Consider the following 21,228-nt stretch of genomic DNA (forward strand, 5'->3'; position numbering starts at 1 on the left):
TTCTAAACCCGGACCAATTAAAGTATACATTATCTAGCCTGTCTCCCTGCCATGGGCTACGTGCATTATAGCTTTCCGGTCTGCACATGAACAGAAAAACGCTGCTGCACCAAGGGCGGGGGGGAGGGGGGGAACCCTATTGAGATTGCAAAACAACCCCCACAAGACATCACTACCAAAATGCCGGGCTTGCTTAGGGCGCTGCTGATACATCTGGAAAACAGATGAAGCCCAAGCCGGGAAACGCGAACCCACGGACTGAGGGGAAGAGGGAGCGGGGGAGCGCGTCTGGGGGCGTGGGGTGAGGTGAGGGGGGGGCGTGGGGTGAGGTGAAGGGGTGCCGGGGAGCGAAACGGGGCGAGGCGGGGGGGGAGAAAGGGAAGGGCCAAGCCCGATGAGCGCTGCCGGGGCCGCGGGAGGCGGCGAAGGGAGTAGGCGGGGAGGCAGCGGGGCGCACGGGGGCGAAGCGGCGGCCGTGGGCGGCGGAGGGGAAACGGGGGGGACGTGCCTGCCCCCGGGGAGAGGCGTAGGGAGGCCACAGCGGCGGCCCGGAGGAAGGGGGAAGCCCAGCGAGGTGCTCGCCCGCGGGAGGACGTGGACGGCCCGGGGGCGGGAGGCGGAGGAGACGGGTCAGAGGCAGGGCAGCAGCAGCGAGGCGGAGCGGCAGTCGGACTGGGCCGCGGGGCCATTGCCTTGCCCCCCACCCCCACGACCCGGCCCAGTCTGGAATATTCCGGCGGGGCGGGAGAGGTGGGCGCTGCGGGGAAGGGAAGCGAGGGAGGGTCCTCACCATGGCGGCGGGTGGGCGTCAGGCGTCTCCCCCGCAGCTGAATCCACCGAGCCCCGGCCTCGCTGTGTGTGTTCGGCGCCGCCGCCGCGCCTCGGGCCCGCCGCTGCCGCCGGCTCCGGCTCCCTTCACTGCGGCAGAGGCTCGCGCTGACCCGCAACGGCGCACAGGGAGCGAGGGAGGGGGCGCGAGCGGCGCTAACGCTCGGCAGCGGGGGCGGAGCCACATCCGGGCACCCGCCGCGCCGAGCACCGCCCTCGCGGGGAGGTGAGGAGAGGCGTGGCCGTGACGTCACCAGCGAGGCGGGGGAGGGAAGGGAGAGGAGGGGAGTACAAAATGGCGGCGGGGTGAAGGCGGGAGGGGATGCGGGTTTTCTGCTGGGTCCCCTAAGAGCGAGGGGGAAGGCTTTGTGAAGATTGGGAGGTGGGTGTCTTGGCTCCTCTGTTGCTAGGAGCAAGGTCTTGGGTGTTTAAGTTTTGCCACAACACAGGCCTGTGCCTGTTCTCTTAGGTTTCTGCCTGGGAACAGGTTCCCTCAGGTGCTCTAGGGGCTGTTAGAGCTGCTGGTTGTTCTTGTTCTTCCACACGCCTTCTGCTTAGGTTGGTCCCCCTCAGCCACTCTATAAGCCGTGCTGCTGGAGCTCTTGCTGCTCTAGCTTCCTTCCTTGTGTTACTTCTGCTCTCTTAAAAAAAAAAAAAAAGTTCTAGGCAGAGAGAAAGCTCGGTGCAGGTGGGCCTTTGGAAGTGTGGCTATGAGGGGTGCCTGCTCTCCTTACGTCCTAGTGGTTATTTTCCTCAGGTTTTTAATGTTACATTGCAAGAGGCTATCTGGGCTGGAAGGTGCTTGGTACTTAACAGATTTTAGGGTATTGTGTTTCAGTGGTGTTAATAGTTAATTATACAAAACTAAGGGAATTGTGCTGTGATAATTCTGAAGTGGTTTACATGTATGTTTGTGGTTTCATGCTGTAGTTAATGCTTTGTACCCTGGATATCTTACAAAATAAAATTACTGGTACAGTTGAATGTAAACTAAGATGAAAGATGTAGTCTCAGTAACCCCTTTGAGGCAAGATTTAGGGCAGTGCCACTGCTTGCATAAGTAAGGCTGACCCACAGGGAGTGATCTCTATATATTGTAAAGTTTTTAACTAGGCCATATGACACCTTTCAAAGCATCTGTGAAGGGTAAAGTAAAATAGCGAGTGAAGTTGGGTTGATTTCACATTGCCTTTGCTGGTTTTGCCCTTCTTTCTGTGCTCGCTCTGCTGAATGTGTTTATTTTGGAGTACCATGACACAGCGCGTAACACTGTGACAAATGAAGTGGTGATGTGAAAATAATAATTACATATAAAATATTGTTGTGTTAATACTGCCAAAGAGAAGATTCAGTACCATGTTGATGTTGTTTTTCAGGCATTTGTTATTTGGCTCACAATAGCTAGACACTTTGCCAGGCAAATGCAAATCAAGCCTGCCAAGATCAAGATGAATGGCAGCCTCATTTGTGGGGGAAGGGAAGACTGGATTATTACTTTAAAACCAGGTTAATTTTTTTAGGACTGTAGCTGAGCATGAGCTTTCTAGTCTATCCCTTCAGCTTCTTCTGGAAAAGGAACTGCCTTGTCACTGTTGCCCTGTTTGTGGGAGTCTGAGCTGGTCTAAGGCTAGCAAAGGTTACCTTAAGAGTTTCTGGAGCAACCTGGAATCTTGAAATCAGGTGCTGATGCGCAAATGCTTAGACAGGGGAATCTTCTATACAGAAGCCTATTCATGAAACTAGATAAATAAAGGGTGACCATGAAGTTCAAGAACAAATTAGAAGTTCTCATCTTAAAGACTGAAGCAAAGCATGGTAATAAATATGCAGTTCTTAAAAATTGTTAATGACTGATGAAGGTTCTGTTCAGAAACTGGTACTCAGCATGCCTTCATAGCTGCAGAAAGGGGTGATCTTAACCAAGAAGAATGAAGAGTGAACTAGGGAGTTTGCACAAAAAAATCTAGTGAAAATAGTAAATTAAGAACATGGTGATGATTGAAACTATGTGGTAGTGAACTAAAGGTAATTTGCACCTGAAGAAAGCAAAACAAACACTAGTGCATAACTGTAAGCTTTGCATTAATAGCAAATCAGAAAAAAAGGCCTTGCTGATAAGAACTTGAGCCTGGCCATAGTGAGTGGTAAAATGATCTGATGGAGGAAGGAATTTCCTGCCTTTTCTTATTAACAGGTGGCTAGGACAACTCTTATTTTGGGGGTAAAAAAAACAAAACAAAACTAGTTGCTAAGATGTCTAGGAATAAAACATTCCTAGATTTCACTGAAAACTAGTATTAAAACTGACTGGAATCTAGCCTAAGAATAAAAAATAACAACTTAAGATTTCCAAAAGAAAAATAAATTCTGATGTAGAACAATCTTGCTGCTTACATCTCTTGTTACTGCAGCCTTATCTAGCAGATAGAAATCTGGAGTAAAATCAGCTAAATGAAGTTGAATATGGCTAGAATTTCTATTGCATAATGTAATGGGACTAAAATAAACAGAGATGAGGAATACAATACCTTAATTGTTACCTTTAAAGTTCCAAGTAGAGACAGCCAAGAACTTATGAAAATGTAACTTTTATCTTGTAGTTATGTCACTGCTAGTAGTTTTGAACAAAAATGACCTAATTTGTTTTTAATTCCTTTTTCTGTTGTGTGAATGTGTCAAAGTTGCTTTTCTTTCATATCTGACATCTAAAATAAGTTAAAAATGTAAGATGGCATTTTAGTGTGTAGATAAGAGTCTGTAGAAAATGATTTGCATTTAACACTTTGCATTATATTATCTGTATTTGACTAGTATTTTTGAAATATGGATATTTGAATTTTTTTGAGTAAGTTTCAGACAAGGCTGTGTTTCGTCAGTTCCTGGTTTTAGTTCAGTTCCTCTGCAGCATAATTACAACCATTCAAACTAGGATATGCATGTATTTCCATGTAATTGGAAGCTGGTTGACTACAGATAAATAGGTATGTAAACTCTGTACCTGTTTGGGTTCTTCAGTGTTATTAAGAGTGATGATGTGACTTGCGTAGTGCTTGATCTAATGTCTGCAAAACAATTTACGTGCTCCTGCTTATGTGTCTGGACTCTAGCTGCAGTTCTTCTCATAGCATGCTTCTTCTAAAGTGCTATTTGTGATGCATTATCTGCCTCTAAGTTTTGAGGTTTTTAAATATAGTGTGTATCTTTGATCCCCTGAGCATAACCTTCTTTGTCTTGCCATGTGCTGGTCTTTATATAAACATCACTTACAAACATAGCTGGATGCACTTTGTATGGAGCATTCCCCTCTCTGTTAACCCAGGGTGAGGGCTGCCACCTAATTAAATAATCTTCTGCCCTGACTCTTAACAGGCTGTAAGCAGCTTTTCCCAGCAAAGCAGGTAAACTATTGGGACAGTACAGCAAAGCTTGAAAATACATGGTTTTTAAGCATATGTGTGTTCTTATGGGCTCCAGTAGTGTTTTATAAAAATAAACTCTTTAATGCTCTAGAAGGAAAAAAGGAAAGCCACCTTTTATGAACAGGCTTTGAGGGAAAGTGCTTTCAGCTACAGTGGGTGGGGGAAACTGTATTTTTATCAGCAAAAGAGGAAGCCTTTTTAGATAGAAATGAAAACTGTCCTTTCTCAGCATGTTTGAATTGCCCTATTAGTAGTGCAGGTCCTGAACTCTAATGTCTGTGAAACCAATGCACCATATTTATTCATCTTGTTTCATTTGTAATAACAGGTGGAATAATAAGCAAATCTAAAGATGCAATACTGACTAGAACTGACAAATGGTTGAAAGGATAAAGTACCTCTCATTGTATCTCTCTTACACCTACATCTGTCTTGTCAGTTGAAAGAAATCAAAGGGAGTCTGCCCTTATTTTCTTGCATATTTGTGAGAGCATGTTTAAATTGCCAAGATTTGGGAGGAGAGGGAGATGATACTTTTCAGATCCAGTAAGGCACAGCTGAAAAAACCTGGTGAAATGCAAGGGTTAGGGATGCAGTGGAGCACTGTGCTTTCTACCTGGAAAATGAAGAACAGGACTCTCCTTAAGAGCAGAAGAAAGGTGCAGGCCACAGAAGCCTTGTGAAGCTGTAGGTTAATAGGGCAATTTTTGGTTACCTGTTGGTTCATTTTGCATCACTGCAGGATTCCAAATTGCTAGAGCAAGTGCGGATGTATAGTTGTCTCTAGCATATGTGCATTTACTGAAACAGTGGCTGTAAATGCTTCTGATCTGTGGATCTTGCTGCCCAAGGTGATGTGAATTAAGTGTCCTGATAGTAGGATTATTTCTTCGGGTACCCTTTTCAGCTCTTGGTGGTGATTAACAGCCCCCAAGCACTTGAAGCTGCAGATTGAAAATCACTGCATGAATCTTCTTTTTTTTTCTTAACTGGGTTATAAAGAGTGGTCTTCTGATTACCTAGACTTATTGCTGGTTCTGGCTTTGATAAACTGGGGATAAAAATGCTTTCTGCATCTTTGACCCTGTGCCTGTAATAGTATCACTGTATCGGGTAGTTCTCTGCAGAACAAATATATGGAAACTTTGCTAGAAAGATTGAGACTAAAAGGTTACATTTTTCTTGAGACTCTGCTGTTTGAATAATAATTTCATGTAGTGATCTTATTTGCCTAGCAGCTGATAAGATTTCTTGATGGCATCCAGCTGTAGCTAGGGTTGGTATAATAGACTGCTTTTTTCTGAAGACATTTGTTCTGAGGAACTCTGCTAAGAGCTGTGGGCTGACTGCTCAAAGACCTTGCGACAACTGGAGGTATGTGCTGCAAGCATAAGTACAGTGTGTGACTTTTTTCACTGTTGTGCTTGTCTACAAGTGTTGTAAAGGCTTACTGCTTTTGTTTAACTCTGCTAGAGATATACATGTATTGGTCTGACTTGTGAAGTTCTTATCTTCCTGCAGTAACTGATTAGGCAGTAGAGATTGGCCTGCATATGATATTAATGAGCTATTAATGTATGTAACCTTAATCTTGTGGAAATAATCACTTGAATTATTTTAAGGTGGGACCTGTTTTATCACTGGTCATGTGTTGGCTGACTGGTTCAGATTCGGGCCAGTACAAATTCTGAGGGTGATGACTCAGGCAGCAACCTAGACTGATAATTTAATAGTGAAACAACTGAGTCCAAATGCCAAAAGGTCTTAATTTGTTCTTTCTTTTTCTTGTGGCAGAGAGAAAACTGGGGAATTGCTTGATTGTTGATCCCCTAGCAGTTTGAGTGGGGGACAAATTTTGAATGCCAGCAAATAACCTGCCTCTTTCAAAAATAATCAAAATAAATGTTGTCATGTGGAGTACCTTGTAGCATATCAGTATGTGTTGTGGGGAGTTTAATGAATGTAGTGTGGAGTTCTGTGTCTATTAACCTCTTGTCATGGGAGACAATTGCATGCATCTTAGCTGTACATTTTTCCATAGCTTTGATTGTCATGATCTCAGTAATCACGTAATCTGTTTTCATTTACAGTACCATCATCTGTGTGAAAAATTAAGTAGCTTGTTAGAGCTTTCAAGGAAAACATGATGCAGCATGATCATATGTATTCATGTAAATGTTCAAGGCCCGCTCAGCTGAGGAGATGAGACCACCCTGAGGTAAGCACTGCATGTGTGGGATTGTCCACTCTGTGCCTCTGTTCCATACGGAGACTTTCTTGGGAGCGTATATTGAGGGCTGTGTGGTTTGTAGTTTCAGTTTGAGAAATAGGAGGGAGTATAACCCCATATGCCAACTAGGTCAGTTTGCCATGGGATGTGATTTTTTTTTTTGCCATGGGAGGAATTCAGAAGTGCATCTAAGAACTCCCAAGAAACTAATTTGGTGCTAATACAGAATACTACCTGTATTTTTATAGCTGTGACAGATTTTTGCTGCTTTAGTTATGGTGAAATTGGTGATGCTTTTTTTTTCCTCAAGGTGCAACGCACCTAGTCCATCAATTGTGCCTGACTTTGGATCGTCATTGGGTACTGTCTTTTTCTTACCGTGGTAGTCTTCAGATAGTCTGGATCTGCAGTACAGGATGAGAAATTTGCCTCATCTCTTTGGTGTGGGTGAAGAGTCAGTCCTGCTCTTCTGCTTTCAGTAGAAGAGTGAAGTTACTCTCATGCTGCTGGATGGGAATTCTGTGTTTTGTTCCCATAAAGCAGGTTCAAGTCCTGAATCCAAAGTGTTTGGACATCCTAGGTTTTATTCTTTCACCCTGATGCCAGAAGGAATAGATTCTGCCAATGAATGCTTGATCTTTGCACTTTAGCATAGTACAGTCACCTAAGGAATCATAAAAAGAGTTAGCTTCCTGGCATCCTCCTCTTCCTTAGAGAAAGAGTAATTAAGACTGCAATGTGTTTTTTAATGTGGAGTCATTACAGCTGCTGGGAGCTCTTGCTGTGCACAGAAGTTAAAGAATCTCTTACAGGAATTATAATTTGGCTGGACTTGCTGTTAATCTGTGTTAATCTGAAGATTTTGTGTGATTTAAGTCTTTGAGCCTTCATGTTGCAAAAGACTGCCTAATTAAAAGGGGCACTTGCCAGGGATGGGGTGCAGGCTGATATCGTGGTATGCTGTAAGTCATGATGCTTCTGCCTCTTACCTATTTGGCAAAGTACAATCTACTTTGTGGTGTGGAATGGATTTATAACTTCAGCAGATTTAACATTAGCTTCTGATCAGTCATGCTGTTGCTGAACTATCCCACAAGAAATTTCCCACAAGAAATAATGGAGATTTTCCTTTTCTGGAAGGACCCACAGTTTCCAGAGGAGATTTGAAAAGTCAGAATAAAGACATTTGCTCATAATTTCATATCAGACTTCCCACTACTTCTGTCTCCCTGTAGACAAAAGGTATGCATAATGAAACCGAAGTGCCTAAGTAAATACCATTAAATTAGTCATACAGTAATATTTTTGTTCCCTCTGTCAATAGGGAAGAATTCTACTCTCTGGAAACTGTGCATTTTGTTTTGCAGCCTGCTTTGCACACTGAAAACGTCTTCAGATTTTGTACTATAAAGCACCACCATTGAAATTTTTACCACAGCCCAAACAATTTTACCACTGGATGATGATCTCCTCAAATGTGCTGTCCCTAGTTTAAGCAGCATATATCATACAACAAGAGATACTCCAGGCTGTCCTCTATGTGAAATCTAGTTTCAAAAATCCCACGCCTGTAAGCGTTGGCTGTAGCAGGAAGAATAGGACCAGTAGTGGTTCTAATGCTTTTCAACTGGTGGGTTACTCAACAGAACATTTTGTGGCTTGGGTGCATGTGTTAATGCGTAAACAACTAAATGGAGGTTTTGGAGAACAGTATTAAACAAAAAAGAATAGTGCAGATTATTCATTATCAGCATGATACTAATGAGATGAGACTATTTATGGTGAAAAAATCATATCATGTAAAGAACTTCAACTTTATGTGTTTTCCCATTCAGCTGAAGTTGTTACATGACCCTTTCTGCAGACTCAGGGATAGCTGGTAAAGTTGCAATGGAGAGTTAATGTACAGAGCTCTGTAATACGTGTAAATCTTGGTATTAAAAAAATATGAAAACTTGTTCAGTCTTGTAATAAACATGTTACCTCTGAGTAATGCTACAACTGCACGGGTTGAGACTGGACAAAGACTTACTGAGGTACAGACAGTTCTGCTGGACCCACTATTCGCAAAGTAACAGCAGCCTGTGCATGAGACAGTACTGCAATTCTGGCAAACCTCCTTAGTGCAGTTGCAGTCAGTGATGTGAGCTATAACAGGAAAAAAGACAATTTTGGACTAGAATAACACTATAGTGGCTTTTTGGTCAACATAATTTGCAGTTTTCTGGCTGACTTGTGCTCACAGGAGTATTTTGCTACCTTCCTGTTGCTAACCAGCAGAGCTAAAAATGTAGGCCATGTCTGGGAAATGTTTATGTTCTGGCCTTCTTGCAAATAGAAACTACTCTGGGAAACACCCCTCATGGCATGGTGAGGCACCTTGCTACGTAGTGATTTTGGCATACGTAGCAAAGAATAAATACAAGTCATCAATACTATCTTGTCCTGCTGGATATGAACACTCTATTAATACTTTGAGGGACACCTTGGTAACAAGCAACTGAGAGCTTTCATTCCCTATGCCTGTAATCATACCCTGGGATGAAAGAGACTAATTGATGCCTCGATACTAGGGAACACATACCCAGTCTTCTGCAGATCAAATGCAGTGGCAGTTACTACTGGATTTATCTTGGGGTGGAGTCAAAAGAGAAGGACTGCTGTTAAGGAGAAGGAGGAGCAGGTATGTGATCCTCTTGGGAGTGAACACCTTTCTTCCTCTGCTGACCAGGACAGTCTTAATCGATAGCATGTCAGATGTACCCATATCTGGTACAGTGAGAGAATTTCTCCAGTGTGTATGGAGGTTTCATCTTTTTCTTAGACACATAAATCAAGATCTACCCTTCATGTTGAACAACCTGCAGCCCTTCTTGTGTGGGCTGTTAGGTTTTTTCAAGCACTGCTGTTCTGAGTGCAATAAATAGAGCATATTTGAGATTACTTCTCCAGGGAAATAATTTTCAGTATAACCTGGTTGTCAACACTCAAAAGCCTTTGGATATAGCCTAAAACTGTTTGCTTGTTGCAAACCTTGGGAGGTCAGAGCCTTTGAAATAGTTCTGTGGAGTAAGCAATGTTTTAAAAATAAAACAAAAAAACTTCCCTGGATCTGAGCTGTGTTGGTTTCAGAGCCTCCCAGTTCCTGCAAAGTCTGAGTGACCCTGCAAATAGACTTTTAAAAGAGGAAATGCTTCTCCCTGATCAAGGCCCCTGAAGGTGCTAGAAAAGAGCAGAGAATGCCCAAAGCCATTAAAGCTTGTGGTACTAAGATGGAAGACATCCATCATTGAAGCAATCAGAGCTGGAATCTTCTAAAGCGCTTGGGATCTGTGGATAAAGCACAAGATTCTTAGGAGTGCTTTAACTGAACTAAAATACAACTTAACCAGGGTCTTTGACATCTTTTAATTCATGTTAATGTGGAGTGAAATGTGTGTAAGAATTAAAAAAAGAAAAAAGAACTTTCACTACTGTAACTCCAGGTTTGGGAATGTGTCTTGTTTGTACAGTGTTCAGTTAAGTATCTAGTTTGTATAAGTGTTAGGGAAGAACTCTCCTCCCCAGATGGTAAGGCCTTTCGTTTATTTCTATTTTAGTAACATTCAGTGCCCATTTTACTGCTCAAATGGTTAATTTGTTAAAGAAAATGTACACTTATCTTGTTTTGAATATGTGGGTGGTTGGTGTTCGTTCTGACTGAATGCATACATCTGTAGATGTATGCTATAGAGTATAATGGAAGCTTAAAATACTTAGTTCTTGGTGTCATAGTAGCCAGTTTAAGCATTTGCTCAAGATCTCCATTCATGAGTAGCCAGCTTTGAGTCTTCTCCTGTGTACCTCATGACAGTTTTGGGATAATTATATTTTGAGAGAGTTTGGGTTGGGGGTAACTCTGCAGATAACTTCCAGTTAAGTGATGAAAATAGTTTCCTGGGGATTGTCTGGTTCCACTGAGCTGTGAGATGGAGCTGGAAGTGTGCTGAATCCCTGAGAAGACCAATGAAAGGCTGTTGCTGTGGGCAGCCCCTGTTGCCCACTCCCTTAGAGCTAGCATATAGGCTGTCCAGCATCCTTAATATCCCTATATGGTGTGTGGTCCTGTTCAGGAACCACACCTCTGTCAAATATGTCCTAATTTGTAGTAATGTGCTTCTGCCTGCTGCTGTGGTGATGAAGGCCACAGAACAGGTCCAGACATTCTTATCTGCATAAAGTTTAGGTTATACCTTGTTATTTCTGTTCTATTTTATAGATTACTAAGCACTTCAGTACTAAGGTTCCTGTAGAGTTGGGGATGCCACACCTTGATCAGGAACACAGTGATTCTTTTTTACAACTATCAACAAATCAATCACTTTAACATCTGTGAGGTGGATAATTGTTAACCCTAAAGTCTAAGACAAGTTTTCTAGTGTACATGCTTTTCAGGATGTTGCTTTGGGAACACCTCCACTAATACTTTGTTCACACCACTGAGTTTAAATAGAGGATTTTTACCACCAAATTTGTCACTTATTTGATATGTGACCTTACACACTAGGTATCTCAGGTGGACGTATAAACTTAAAGGCCTCTTTTGAAATGTCCTCTTTGAAAGGCAATAGCACTACTAGGTGGAGGATTCAGAATTTCTTATACAAATATGTAGTATATTTATATGCATAATGATATTTACATAGTATAATCCAGAACTACTTACAAAAAAGTATATGATATTCAAATATGGTAAATCCAACATTGCTTGACATGTCCAGCCTAAATACTTTTTTGTAGAGGAAAAAAGAAAAAAATTCTTGACTTAAAAAAGTTTGAGTGTAATATCAACAGTGTTAAGTGATTTTTTTTTTTTAATTATTATCTGCAAAAATCTGCATAAGAGATAAACAGAAAGCTCACTAATACAATTTCAGGTATTAAAAGGGAGAAAAATCTTAAAAGCTGTATATTTTCTTTGTTTCAGTACTACAGTCTAAATGCATGGTAAATCCACTTTTTAAAGTAAAGATATTCAACTAAACTCTTCAGTTTCATGTTTAAATGAAAACAGGATCTCTAAGACTCTGTACAATAAAAGTTTGATAACAGCTCAAAACATTAATGGTATTAAGAAAATCCACTTGGAGATTGCTTAGCTGTACAGTAAGCAATTTACTTGGCTCTCAGCGCAACTGATAGCTCTAGTGTCAGTGTTTGGGGATGTCTGGTCCCTTGCTATGGGTTATCTTGTGTTTCTATTAATTCAAAAAACTTTCACATGTTTTTTTTTAAGGATGACAGGAGATTGTTTTACCTAATTATCTAGTTATTTCCTTATTGCAGTAACACGCTGCTCCCTGCAGTTATAGCTAAATACTCAATTGAAACAAAGATCACTTCTATAAATATGTAAATGTTTGTCACTTAGCATCTTCTATCAAAGGATTTTTAAACCTGTAAACCTTGGTGTGTAAGAAGACCTGGTTTTGATTTGGATGGTCCCCGAAGAGATAGATTCTAAGCTGAGTTTCTTCCCTCAAATACCTGCATTGTCTTCAGTAATAAATTTGCATGCGAACTGGAGGAAGGCGTTTGGCCTATTCTTAGAGCAAGTAAAAATTACTCTCTGCTTCTTCGTGAACAGCTGTACATCTTCCTATTATCTCTTGTGTATCAATAATGTGTGCGAGGCACAGAAGAAAGTCTTTGCCTTAGAAGAATTTACAGCCTAAATGTGAAGGCTGAAATGTTATTCAGTGATTTTATTAGGGTTAAGATTTCACTATTCTTTACCACTAGGTTATAATGTGTGGATAGATGCATGTTGTATGTTGGCTTCTGCTGTGCTACAGGAAAAAAGCATTCATTGTTGGTTTTGCCCATTTTACTGGAAGTTTCCCCATATGATCCACTTGCACAAACCTGCGTGTGGCTGCTTCCTAACTCAGTTCTTAAAATATTATCCCTCATAGCTTAAACACTTTATGTAGTTGAAGCTTTTCTAAAGTTAATGACTCCAACAGTTGGGTTGGGGAGTCAATATGCATGTAGTTATGTTGGCAGACTGGGGAGAAGAGAGAAAAATTTCAGTGAAAGATAAGAGCGGTAATAAGTGGCTGGGAGTAGAAGTCTTTTTACTTGCCTGCTGTGACCAAAACGCCACCTCCAACCACAGGTGTAGTTATTGATACCCCTCTCATGGGTAAAGCTGGATTTCATTATCAGACTTGAGACCAGGGCTGCATCTGGGTCAGGCTGGGAGTTGGGGGGAGCGTAGCACACATAGGCAGGGAAGAGCTGGTAACAGATGGCATCATAGTGGAAAGAATGAGGCAGCTCATCAGCTGGCAATATTTCTGGCACACTTTGCCAATTACTTGTTTTTTTTCAGGGAGGAATTCGGTGTTTGGTTAAGTTTTGTCATTAGTTTTTATAGTCATTGATCCTAGGAAATCATCTGAATTTAGTATTCCTTAAATTTAAAGCAATTTTAGATGCTAAGGAATATGACTAGTGATTACATTTTAGGGCTGGATTTTTCTTAATCAAAAAAAGTCCAAGTTATATGTAAATGTTGTGGCAAAGGGTTTCCCAAAACTCTAAGCAGAATATTCATCTTTGTGGCAGATGGTTCTACTGTAATTACTAATTCATAATCTTTTGAAGAGGGAAGCAAGCTACTGATTTATGAGTTTATGAACTAAGTTAACTTGTTTATATCAGCTGACTGCTTTTACAATAAGTTTAGAGTTAGGAAATACTGCTTATATTTTACAAGTAGGGGTAATTTAGTTTAGTGATTGCGTAGAAAAAAAGGATTTGTACATTCATTTTTTATTCAAATAAGTATTTCCAAAGCTTGTTAAACAATGAGATAGTTTTATAATCATTCTGGTTTTTTGTTGAGCAAGACTCCAAAATGTATAAAACCAAGCATTAACTTCATCTCTAGGGCGTTTAGCAGTTTAGTTTTCAGAAGAGATGAGATTCTCATTGATTAATTTTTCATGTGTTTTTTTGTAATTCTTGCCATAGGTTTAAATTATCATTAACTTACTAATGAATAATAGTGATCGTTAAGCTTTAAGATTTTAATACATTTTTTACATCTGTTTAGTTTAAAAAAATATGAGTAGCTTCCTGTGAGAAGGACAACTGCTTTCTTGAAGGGAGAATTTATCTAATTATACATAAACATTTATTCCATGCTCATCACCATAGTAACTGAGGCCTCAAGTCAGCTGCTTTGCTGAGCAGGGTTGCAAATAGTGTAGTGAGCCAAGGCCTGAACTGCTGCATGAAAGTGCAGTTTCACATTTGGTTGAGGCACAGCTAGTCCCTGCTACACCTTCTCGGCCTCTCATTCGTAGTGGAATCAGGGAGCTAATGTGACTGAAAAATAACCTCCCCCAAAATTAGCGTACATAATTGTTCTTCTGATCTGTCTGACCACATGATTGCATGAGCACTAGTGAGGTACCGAGAGGGGTCAAGAATGTGTGATTGTGATAAATGTGGGGAGCACAGCTACAAATTAAGCTGATTACAAAGCTGCTGCTGAAGCTACTTGTTTAGGGCCTGACTATGCTGTAACCGAAATTGTTGAAAAACAGGTATTGGGTTGGGAGTTAAGCCAGTTTAAGTGAGGAAATGATCTAACCTGTATTAATTTTGAAGTGTTTTTGTGACTTTAGCAGTATATTCCTGAGCCAAGTATATCTGCTGCCTATACTGAAGTGCTGTTCTGAGAAAGGAAGTGCTAAAAGGATGGAAATTCCATGTCTTTTCTCATATACTGACCTCTGAAAAGTGGCCACAGTATTTCATCAGACTGTTCACTTCAGGAGCTCTGTTACAATCAACTTACTGCATGTCTTTAGTTTCAGATTTATCTTCTTTTTATCTCTATCTAAACAATTGTTTTCAGCCAAACCTCATCTTTTTACTTCAGCTTTCTTTTTAACAGCAGCAAGGGTAGTAGCTAGCTATCTCTGTAGCCTATTTGTGAATAAATCTCATACATAGTCATTTTTTGGCTGCTCCTTCTCTTATAAAACATTGCAATTGAATGTGTTTTATAACTACAAAACTTTGCAGACTCAGCTTTTAAAACATTTATCTTAAAAAAAAAAAAAAAAAAAAACAAAAACCCGAACAAACAAAACCAAAAACAAACTTGAAGGCTTTTACTTTTTATCTGCTATATTGACTAGACCTTCATTTTGAACCTCTAAAATTATGGTGCCATTTTATTTTCCAGCACACTTTAGATCATCACTTCACCATCCAAGGTCCTGATCTCATGGAGACTTGCATGCTTGTTTAACAATGCATGTTTCAAGCGGTCCTACTGATTTATCACTTTTCCTGTGCTGTTACCTGATTTGAAAGATAGCTACTGGGGCATCTACATTACTTCTGCAGTATTTGCAAAAAGAGAAATGATTTGCAGGTGTAACACAGCACTGCAGTTAATCATGCTAGCAAAGTGCAGTGTGAAATGTGATCTTGTATAGCCATTTATAGTCTGAGTTTTTAAGAGCTGTAACTCTGCTTTTGGCTTGGTTAACTTCTGTGGCTGTTGTAGATTACATTTGCAATCAAGTTGTTGCCAAACTTCCACTCTGTGTTTAAGGTCATGTTTACTACTGCGCAACTGCATAGTGAAGGGTTGCAGTAAAAGCAAAATAAACTTTAAGACTCTTGACGAAGCAGCTTAGTGTCACTCTCTAGGAGCCTGATAGCAAGTGGATGTTGGGCAGAAGCTTAAACTGTCTGTAGACCAAAGCAGAATGTTGTTGGCAGCAGTTAAATTTTACTGTTTCATTATAGCTGATGTTTTTATTAAAGCTGCAGTCAAGGACACATCTTGTGCGTGTTCTGAGTACTGTTTAAAAAAGAACATAGATGTAAGAAAACTGGAGTCTGCAGCTCTCCATATGTGGTGTTAGTACTGTGCAAGGTTTTCATCTATTAGCCAGATTGAGTGATCTGGTAGCCTCCTAAAAGAACTGTGCACATTAGATTTCTGGCACTGCTGATGAAAGAATGCTGTTGCTAGAACATTTGAGTTCCTGTTACTCTTCCAGGGAAGATACAAAGGCTAAATGTGGTCCTCCCAGATGAGTGTTAAGGTATGCTAGCAGTGAGCTGCAGTGGAGCTTAGAGCTTACATTGTGGCTGTAACTGTTCTGGATTAGACATCCACACCCACACACCCCTTTTTGTTTTAAAATCTTGTAGATAGATGGATCTTTGCTGGTGTGAATGCCAGTAACTGTTTGAGCTTTAAAAAAACCCCAAAAAACAAACAAAAAACCCCACCATGGCCAAGGGAAGTGTAACTGCAACTGACATTTTGAGAAGCCTTTTTAAGGTAGCTTTAAGGAAGAAGGTGTATGCAGTGATGATCAGCTGTATTTGACAAGCAAAATTTTCCAAAATATTAAGCTCCCTGTGTGAAAACAGGCCACAGAGGAGACATTTTTTTTTGCATTATCCTTACAGGAGGGAAGAGATATGTACCTAATTTTTGTTAAACACCAAAAATCTGTAGAGGACTAACACCTTATTGTTTCACTTGTATAGGAAGCTTCAACTGGAGGTCTTAACTTTTTAAAGACCAGACAACCAAATATGGAATATTAGTGTGCCAGAAACCAAGCTACTTTATTTCTGGTACTATGGACAGATTTTTTCTCCACTTTTCAGTTCCTGAAAAGTTGAGACAAATGGTATTTGGGAGGATGATTGTTCTAGCTTTATGGTGTATTGCAAATACAGGTGCAAAAGTTCACAGAACAGTATGAGAATTGGAGATATAATGGAGTTATGGTCTGACTCAGTATGGTTTGTGTACTCTTAAGTCCTAGTGAATGGGATCTGAAACCTTTTATTACAACTGCACTCAGTCCTCTTTTCTACTGTAAATTACTTTTGATGATCTATTTTTGCTTTAATATTATTTCCCATTATAGACATGATTAAAAGCAATTTGGAATAATTCCAATACTCATGTGTGTAAGGGAGGATCTAAATTACCAAAAAAAGATCAATTTTGGTTTCTATGCTTCAATATGATCAATATGTTTCAAATATCAGTGAAGATGCCCATATGCTTTCTTAACTTTTTTTTCTTAAATATCAGGTATTTTTGTGGAGAATTTTAACTTTTAGTTACTTACACTTCAATGCAAGCACTTTGCAGGCTCCTGCTCTTATTTAATTATTGTATTCAAAGTACGGAAAGTAAGAACACATTTGTCTCCATTGGTATTTCACAGATGCAAATAACTCAGAAATAGCACTGCATCACATAGAATGTTGTAAATGTTCTCTTTTACCAGGCAGGTCAAATACCTTAAATAAAGCTATTCTAGATTATAAAACTTTTAAAAATGATTCAATGCCTTCTATAAAGCTTCATACATGTTGTAATGATGTCCAAGCATCATGTGAATGTTTCATGTTCCATAAAAGTGAGCTTCCAAATCACTGTATTGACTTTGCTTTTACACTGGAGGCACCTTAGTTGCCAAGGTTCAAGTTTCACACTCAAATAGCAGTCTAATTGAAGCAGGACAGTCCTGATTTCTGTTTTTCTGTGCTTGCTTCTTGTGCTTGCTTTGCCAGGCAGGAGTTAAATCGTGCCCTCTGGGGACTGCAGTTGGACTCTCCAGTCACATCCCCTTTTCTGTAGCTAAAATTTTGTTATGCCTCCTATGCAAGGGTAGCACAAAAAGGAACCATATTGGGATAAAAGATCTGGTACTCATTAATGTTCAGGGTTAAGTAGATACATAGCTTAGTAAGGATCATACTCTACCATTTATTTTTGCTAATTTGGAATAAGAGAAGGGGTTGAGATCATGAGAATCTTAGAGAGCCAAATTATTATTTTAACCCTACATCTTGTTAGAAAGCAATATTTGGAAGGAAAATAAAAATAACACTTGATGTTTATCAGTCTTATGTCTATGAGCCATAGTAATTTTCCAGGCATGGTGCAGAGGTATGTATTTTATAATGTTACTTAGTTTATATATAATATTAATTATGAAATACTACTTATGGAGCTCTTTAGACCATAACAGGTTTTTGTAGAAAATTTTCTGTTACAAGAATTTTCAGCTACTAGATCAAACAAATTAAGCATCCCAAACTTCATTGACTTTTTGTGTGTAAATATTTCATTTCTGCCAAATATGCTTGAAAATGAAAAGGTTTTGGTGAGGCTTTATTTGGTGTGTGTTTTTTCTAAACTTTATTTGAAAAGTAATTTTTGAAGGATCTTTAGTATTAGGAAATGCTTTAAATAACAAGGGACAATTGTTTCCTTTTCAGAATTGTCTGAGATTTTTCTGATTGTTATAGCTTCTGATGTCCCTTTTTCTTTCAAGTCAAGTAAAGCAGATAGATGCTTAGTAATTCTGAAATTGAAGCTACGTATCTGATATCTAGCTTTGTTGAAACATTCTGGATCATTTTATAAGAGTGACTATTGGAACTGGAGTGAAACCAAGTAATTTTTGTTTCCCAGCCTTGAATTCTAATTACTTACCTTATACTCTGTCCTTTGCCTTTTTATTTTTAGAGTAAAATCTACTCTAGTGTTTTGTGTTTCTCAGTTGGAGTTTCAAGTTGTAAGAGTGATTCTTTTCAGGATCTTTAAAAAGTCCATAATTTCTTTTCAATGAAGCAAAAAACCCCTCTAAAATTTACTTAAAGAAATAGAACAGGAGTTACAGAATGAATGTAAATATTGACATGCTGTCTTAGTAAGCTACAAGTTCTACTGGGACCTTGATGTCAAGTTCACTTTAAGTCCTTGTACTCAAAGTAAGTCAAATGAGTGCTGAAAATGCAATGTTCCTCAGTAAAGAATTTTACTTGGCCTAAGGAGGTTTAACCTTCCAAGATGATCTTGGCTACCTTCCAAGATGTATCACTGAGGATGCTTTTTTTAATCTCCTTTCTATATTCAAACTTTATCAATATTCACACTGAGCTTTCAGGAGACTCTCTGGACACTTCATTTTATGAGACATCAGCAACAGATGTAATAATGATGGAAAAAAGGGGGGGGGGGACGGACACAACCAAGGCAACTTTACACAGCTGTCTCTTTTCCCTTTGGGACTTATTAAGTGTTATACAAACAAGACTCTCTGGTTGCCTTTGCTTGTATTGGGACTTGAGGTCTTTTCTCAAACTATGCTGTCTGGCCTGTTTTGTTTCATTATTAATACGTTGTTAGCAATTTACATTTACTATGTAGCATGCTAATTTTGCAGGGTTAATTACCTGCGAACAGGAAAAATTTTCTTCTGAAAACCTACCCTGAGCATAGAGCTCAATCTGACATGGGCTGCAGATTGTTTGGATGTTTTGTTGTTTATTTTTTTCTAAAATGTTAGATAGGATTTTGATTAAATAAAATTTAGCACCACTAAGTTATCACACCAGAGCTGGCTTTTCTGACTTAACATTTTGCCTTCTGTTTAGCTGAACATGGCCTGCAGCTGAATCTATCTTTACTAGTGTTGATTAGATGTAAGCCAAAACACAGCCTGCATGCTTATACCATAGTTGGCTTTGAAGTAATAGCAAGTATTGAAGACAGGGAAGACTTGTAATATTTTAAGTTATGACTTCAGTAGGGGGAAAGAGTTCTGAGCAGCATGTGCTATTTTGTATGTGGCTAGGCATAAATCAAGATTGCAAGACCTTTGGAGTGGAAGATGTATTTCGCCTAATCCTTTCTACTTCATTTTGTTCCACAGAGCTTTATCTGTGATTAGATAAATCTGCACGTAGATCTGTTATTCATGGCAGAACCATTTCTTGAACCTAATACAAAGCTGGAAACTACGTGAGTAGGGTATCTCTAGTGCTCTGACTGTACAAACTCATAATGCATTCTTAAACACAGAAACTCTTGCCCAGGCTTATTACTTATCACATGCCAAATATGTTTACCCTGATACTTTGAAATTATTACTACAACAGGCCTTGAGGGCTCATTGTCCCCTTTGTGTGCATGTGTTGTTCCCACTGTTGATGATGAGAATTAGCTATACATGTCAGGAGGAGGATATACCCATTGGAATAGAATTTAGACAGCAGGGAATATGAAATTCTCAAGTTATTAGATGTTGAGAACAGCACAGCTTAAGCATTGCTCCCACTTGGCTTGTCACCTCTGCATTTTGTGATTTTTTTTTTTTTGTGCTAAGGACACAGTAGTGGAAGTAGCATCTGTGAAATATGATAGCACAGTGCTACCTTGATAGAAATTGCAGCTCAGAGCTGCAGATCAACTGTGGCTCAGAATTTTGAATGATGGAAGGTGAGCTGTTTTTTTCTGGAAGAAGCAGCCATCCAGGTTAACTCTAGTAAAAGCTGACTGTTGCTTGCTGGATTAATAAATGATTGTCCAGAGAGAGGATTGCTTTCATTTGTGTCCTTTAAAATATATTTTCAAATTTGTATTCAGTTATTTCTTTCAGCTGTTAGGCCAGATTTCTTCTCAAGATATGTTCTTTGAATTACTGTGATTTATTGTTCCTCTTCTAGTACTGTCTGGATAGCTGATACCTCCAGTCACATGAGTGAAGTTTGTATGTCAGATATGTCCGGACATAACTGGTGTTGGACTTGATGTTCTCATTTTTTTTCTGCTATGTAAGTAATTGCTTGGGGGGGAGCAGTAATGTGATATAACGCAAGGGTCCAAGTTTAGTTTATAAATGCTTGGGGTTTTCGGTTTTTGGTTGGGTTTTTTCTTCATTTCCTGCATCTTCTTTGCTAATCCTGTGTGGAAGCTGTCAGGCGTGGGGCTCTCCAGAACTGTTCAGAGCTCCTACACGTTTCCAAAATGAGAACTGCGAAAGAGATTGTCATCTTTGCAAGGGAAAAGCTCCCTCCTGTGGAAGAGAGAAGCCTCTGCAGTGACTAGGAGCAGCGTTAGGGCAATTTAAAAACACTGCTGTGATTTTAAATTAGCAGGAAAAAGGGACACAAGCCCTGCAGGGGTTTGCAGATGCTGGAATTCAAAACTCTGTTCCCTGTTATTTTTTCCCAAAGCAAATTCTTAAGATTTTGTATGACTTCTAAAAATGTCTATCAATTATAGCTGTTTGCAAGCAAAACTGGATAGTTTAATATAATGTGGCCACACTGGAATCTTTAGTGTTAAAGGGGTCTAAAGCAGCTGATGTTTATACAACTATATTTATATTGCTTTCTGTAGCTGTTTGCTGAAAAACTTCAGTATTTTGGGCACTTCTGTGAATTCCAGTTCATAGAACTTATATTACTACTTTGAAAATTCTTTTTAATTTTCCCTTTTCTAGGTGTGATAATCTGTTCTGTATATCCTTAAGATCTGTATTAAAATGATTTGGGATCTTGCTGCAATTGGGAGTCCTTGATAGGAGGCTCTGCTGAGCTCAAAGCCCTGTCTGAATTGGAAAATACCACTGCACAGAAAGCATACAGATGAATTTGTGACGGAGGAGCTAGAACTAGAATTCATCTTGATATCAAATTTCTGCTAGAAACAGTATTTTTACCTTTGAGCGCAATAGGATTCATGCTTGTGATCTGAAGGTGGAAGGCTCTAACTCATTAGCACATTATTAAAACCCTGAGGCATTTACTTCCATAAATGTTAATGTTATTCCACTGAGAATGAAGCACTTTGGAGGAGGTGGGGAGAGACAGATCATTTAGCATTAACAGTGGAGATTTACATCTACCAACTCAAAT

The 21,228-nt window shown here is 39.6% G+C and overlaps 2 protein-coding genes across 2 annotated transcripts in view; one reads left to right on the forward strand and one right to left on the reverse strand.

Annotated features, from left to right (window-relative positions):
• The window catches only part of PPP3R1 (protein phosphatase 3 regulatory subunit B, alpha), a 40,420-nt gene extending 39,391 nt beyond the window's left edge, over window positions 1-1,029 (reverse strand). The window contains exon 1 of the mRNA XM_054819674.1: window positions 791-1,029. Coding sequence (XP_054675649.1) covers window positions 791-793 — 3 coding nt within the window. The 5' untranslated portion in view covers window positions 794-1,029. The remainder of the gene's footprint in view (window positions 1-790) is intronic.
• Window positions 1,030-1,194: 165 nt separating this feature from the next.
• The window catches only part of PLEK (pleckstrin), a 61,736-nt gene continuing 41,702 nt past the window's right edge, over window positions 1,195-21,228 (forward strand). The window contains exon 1 of the mRNA XM_054819666.1: window positions 1,195-1,210. The gene's annotated coding sequence lies outside the window, so the exon portion shown is untranslated. The remainder of the gene's footprint in view (window positions 1,211-21,228) is intronic.

The sequence above is a fragment of the Grus americana genome, chromosome 3 (genome assembly GCF_028858705.1).
Source record: "Grus americana isolate bGruAme1 chromosome 3, bGruAme1.mat, whole genome shotgun sequence".
In the NCBI taxonomy this organism is placed as follows: Eukaryota; Metazoa; Chordata; class Aves; order Gruiformes; family Gruidae; genus Grus; species Grus americana.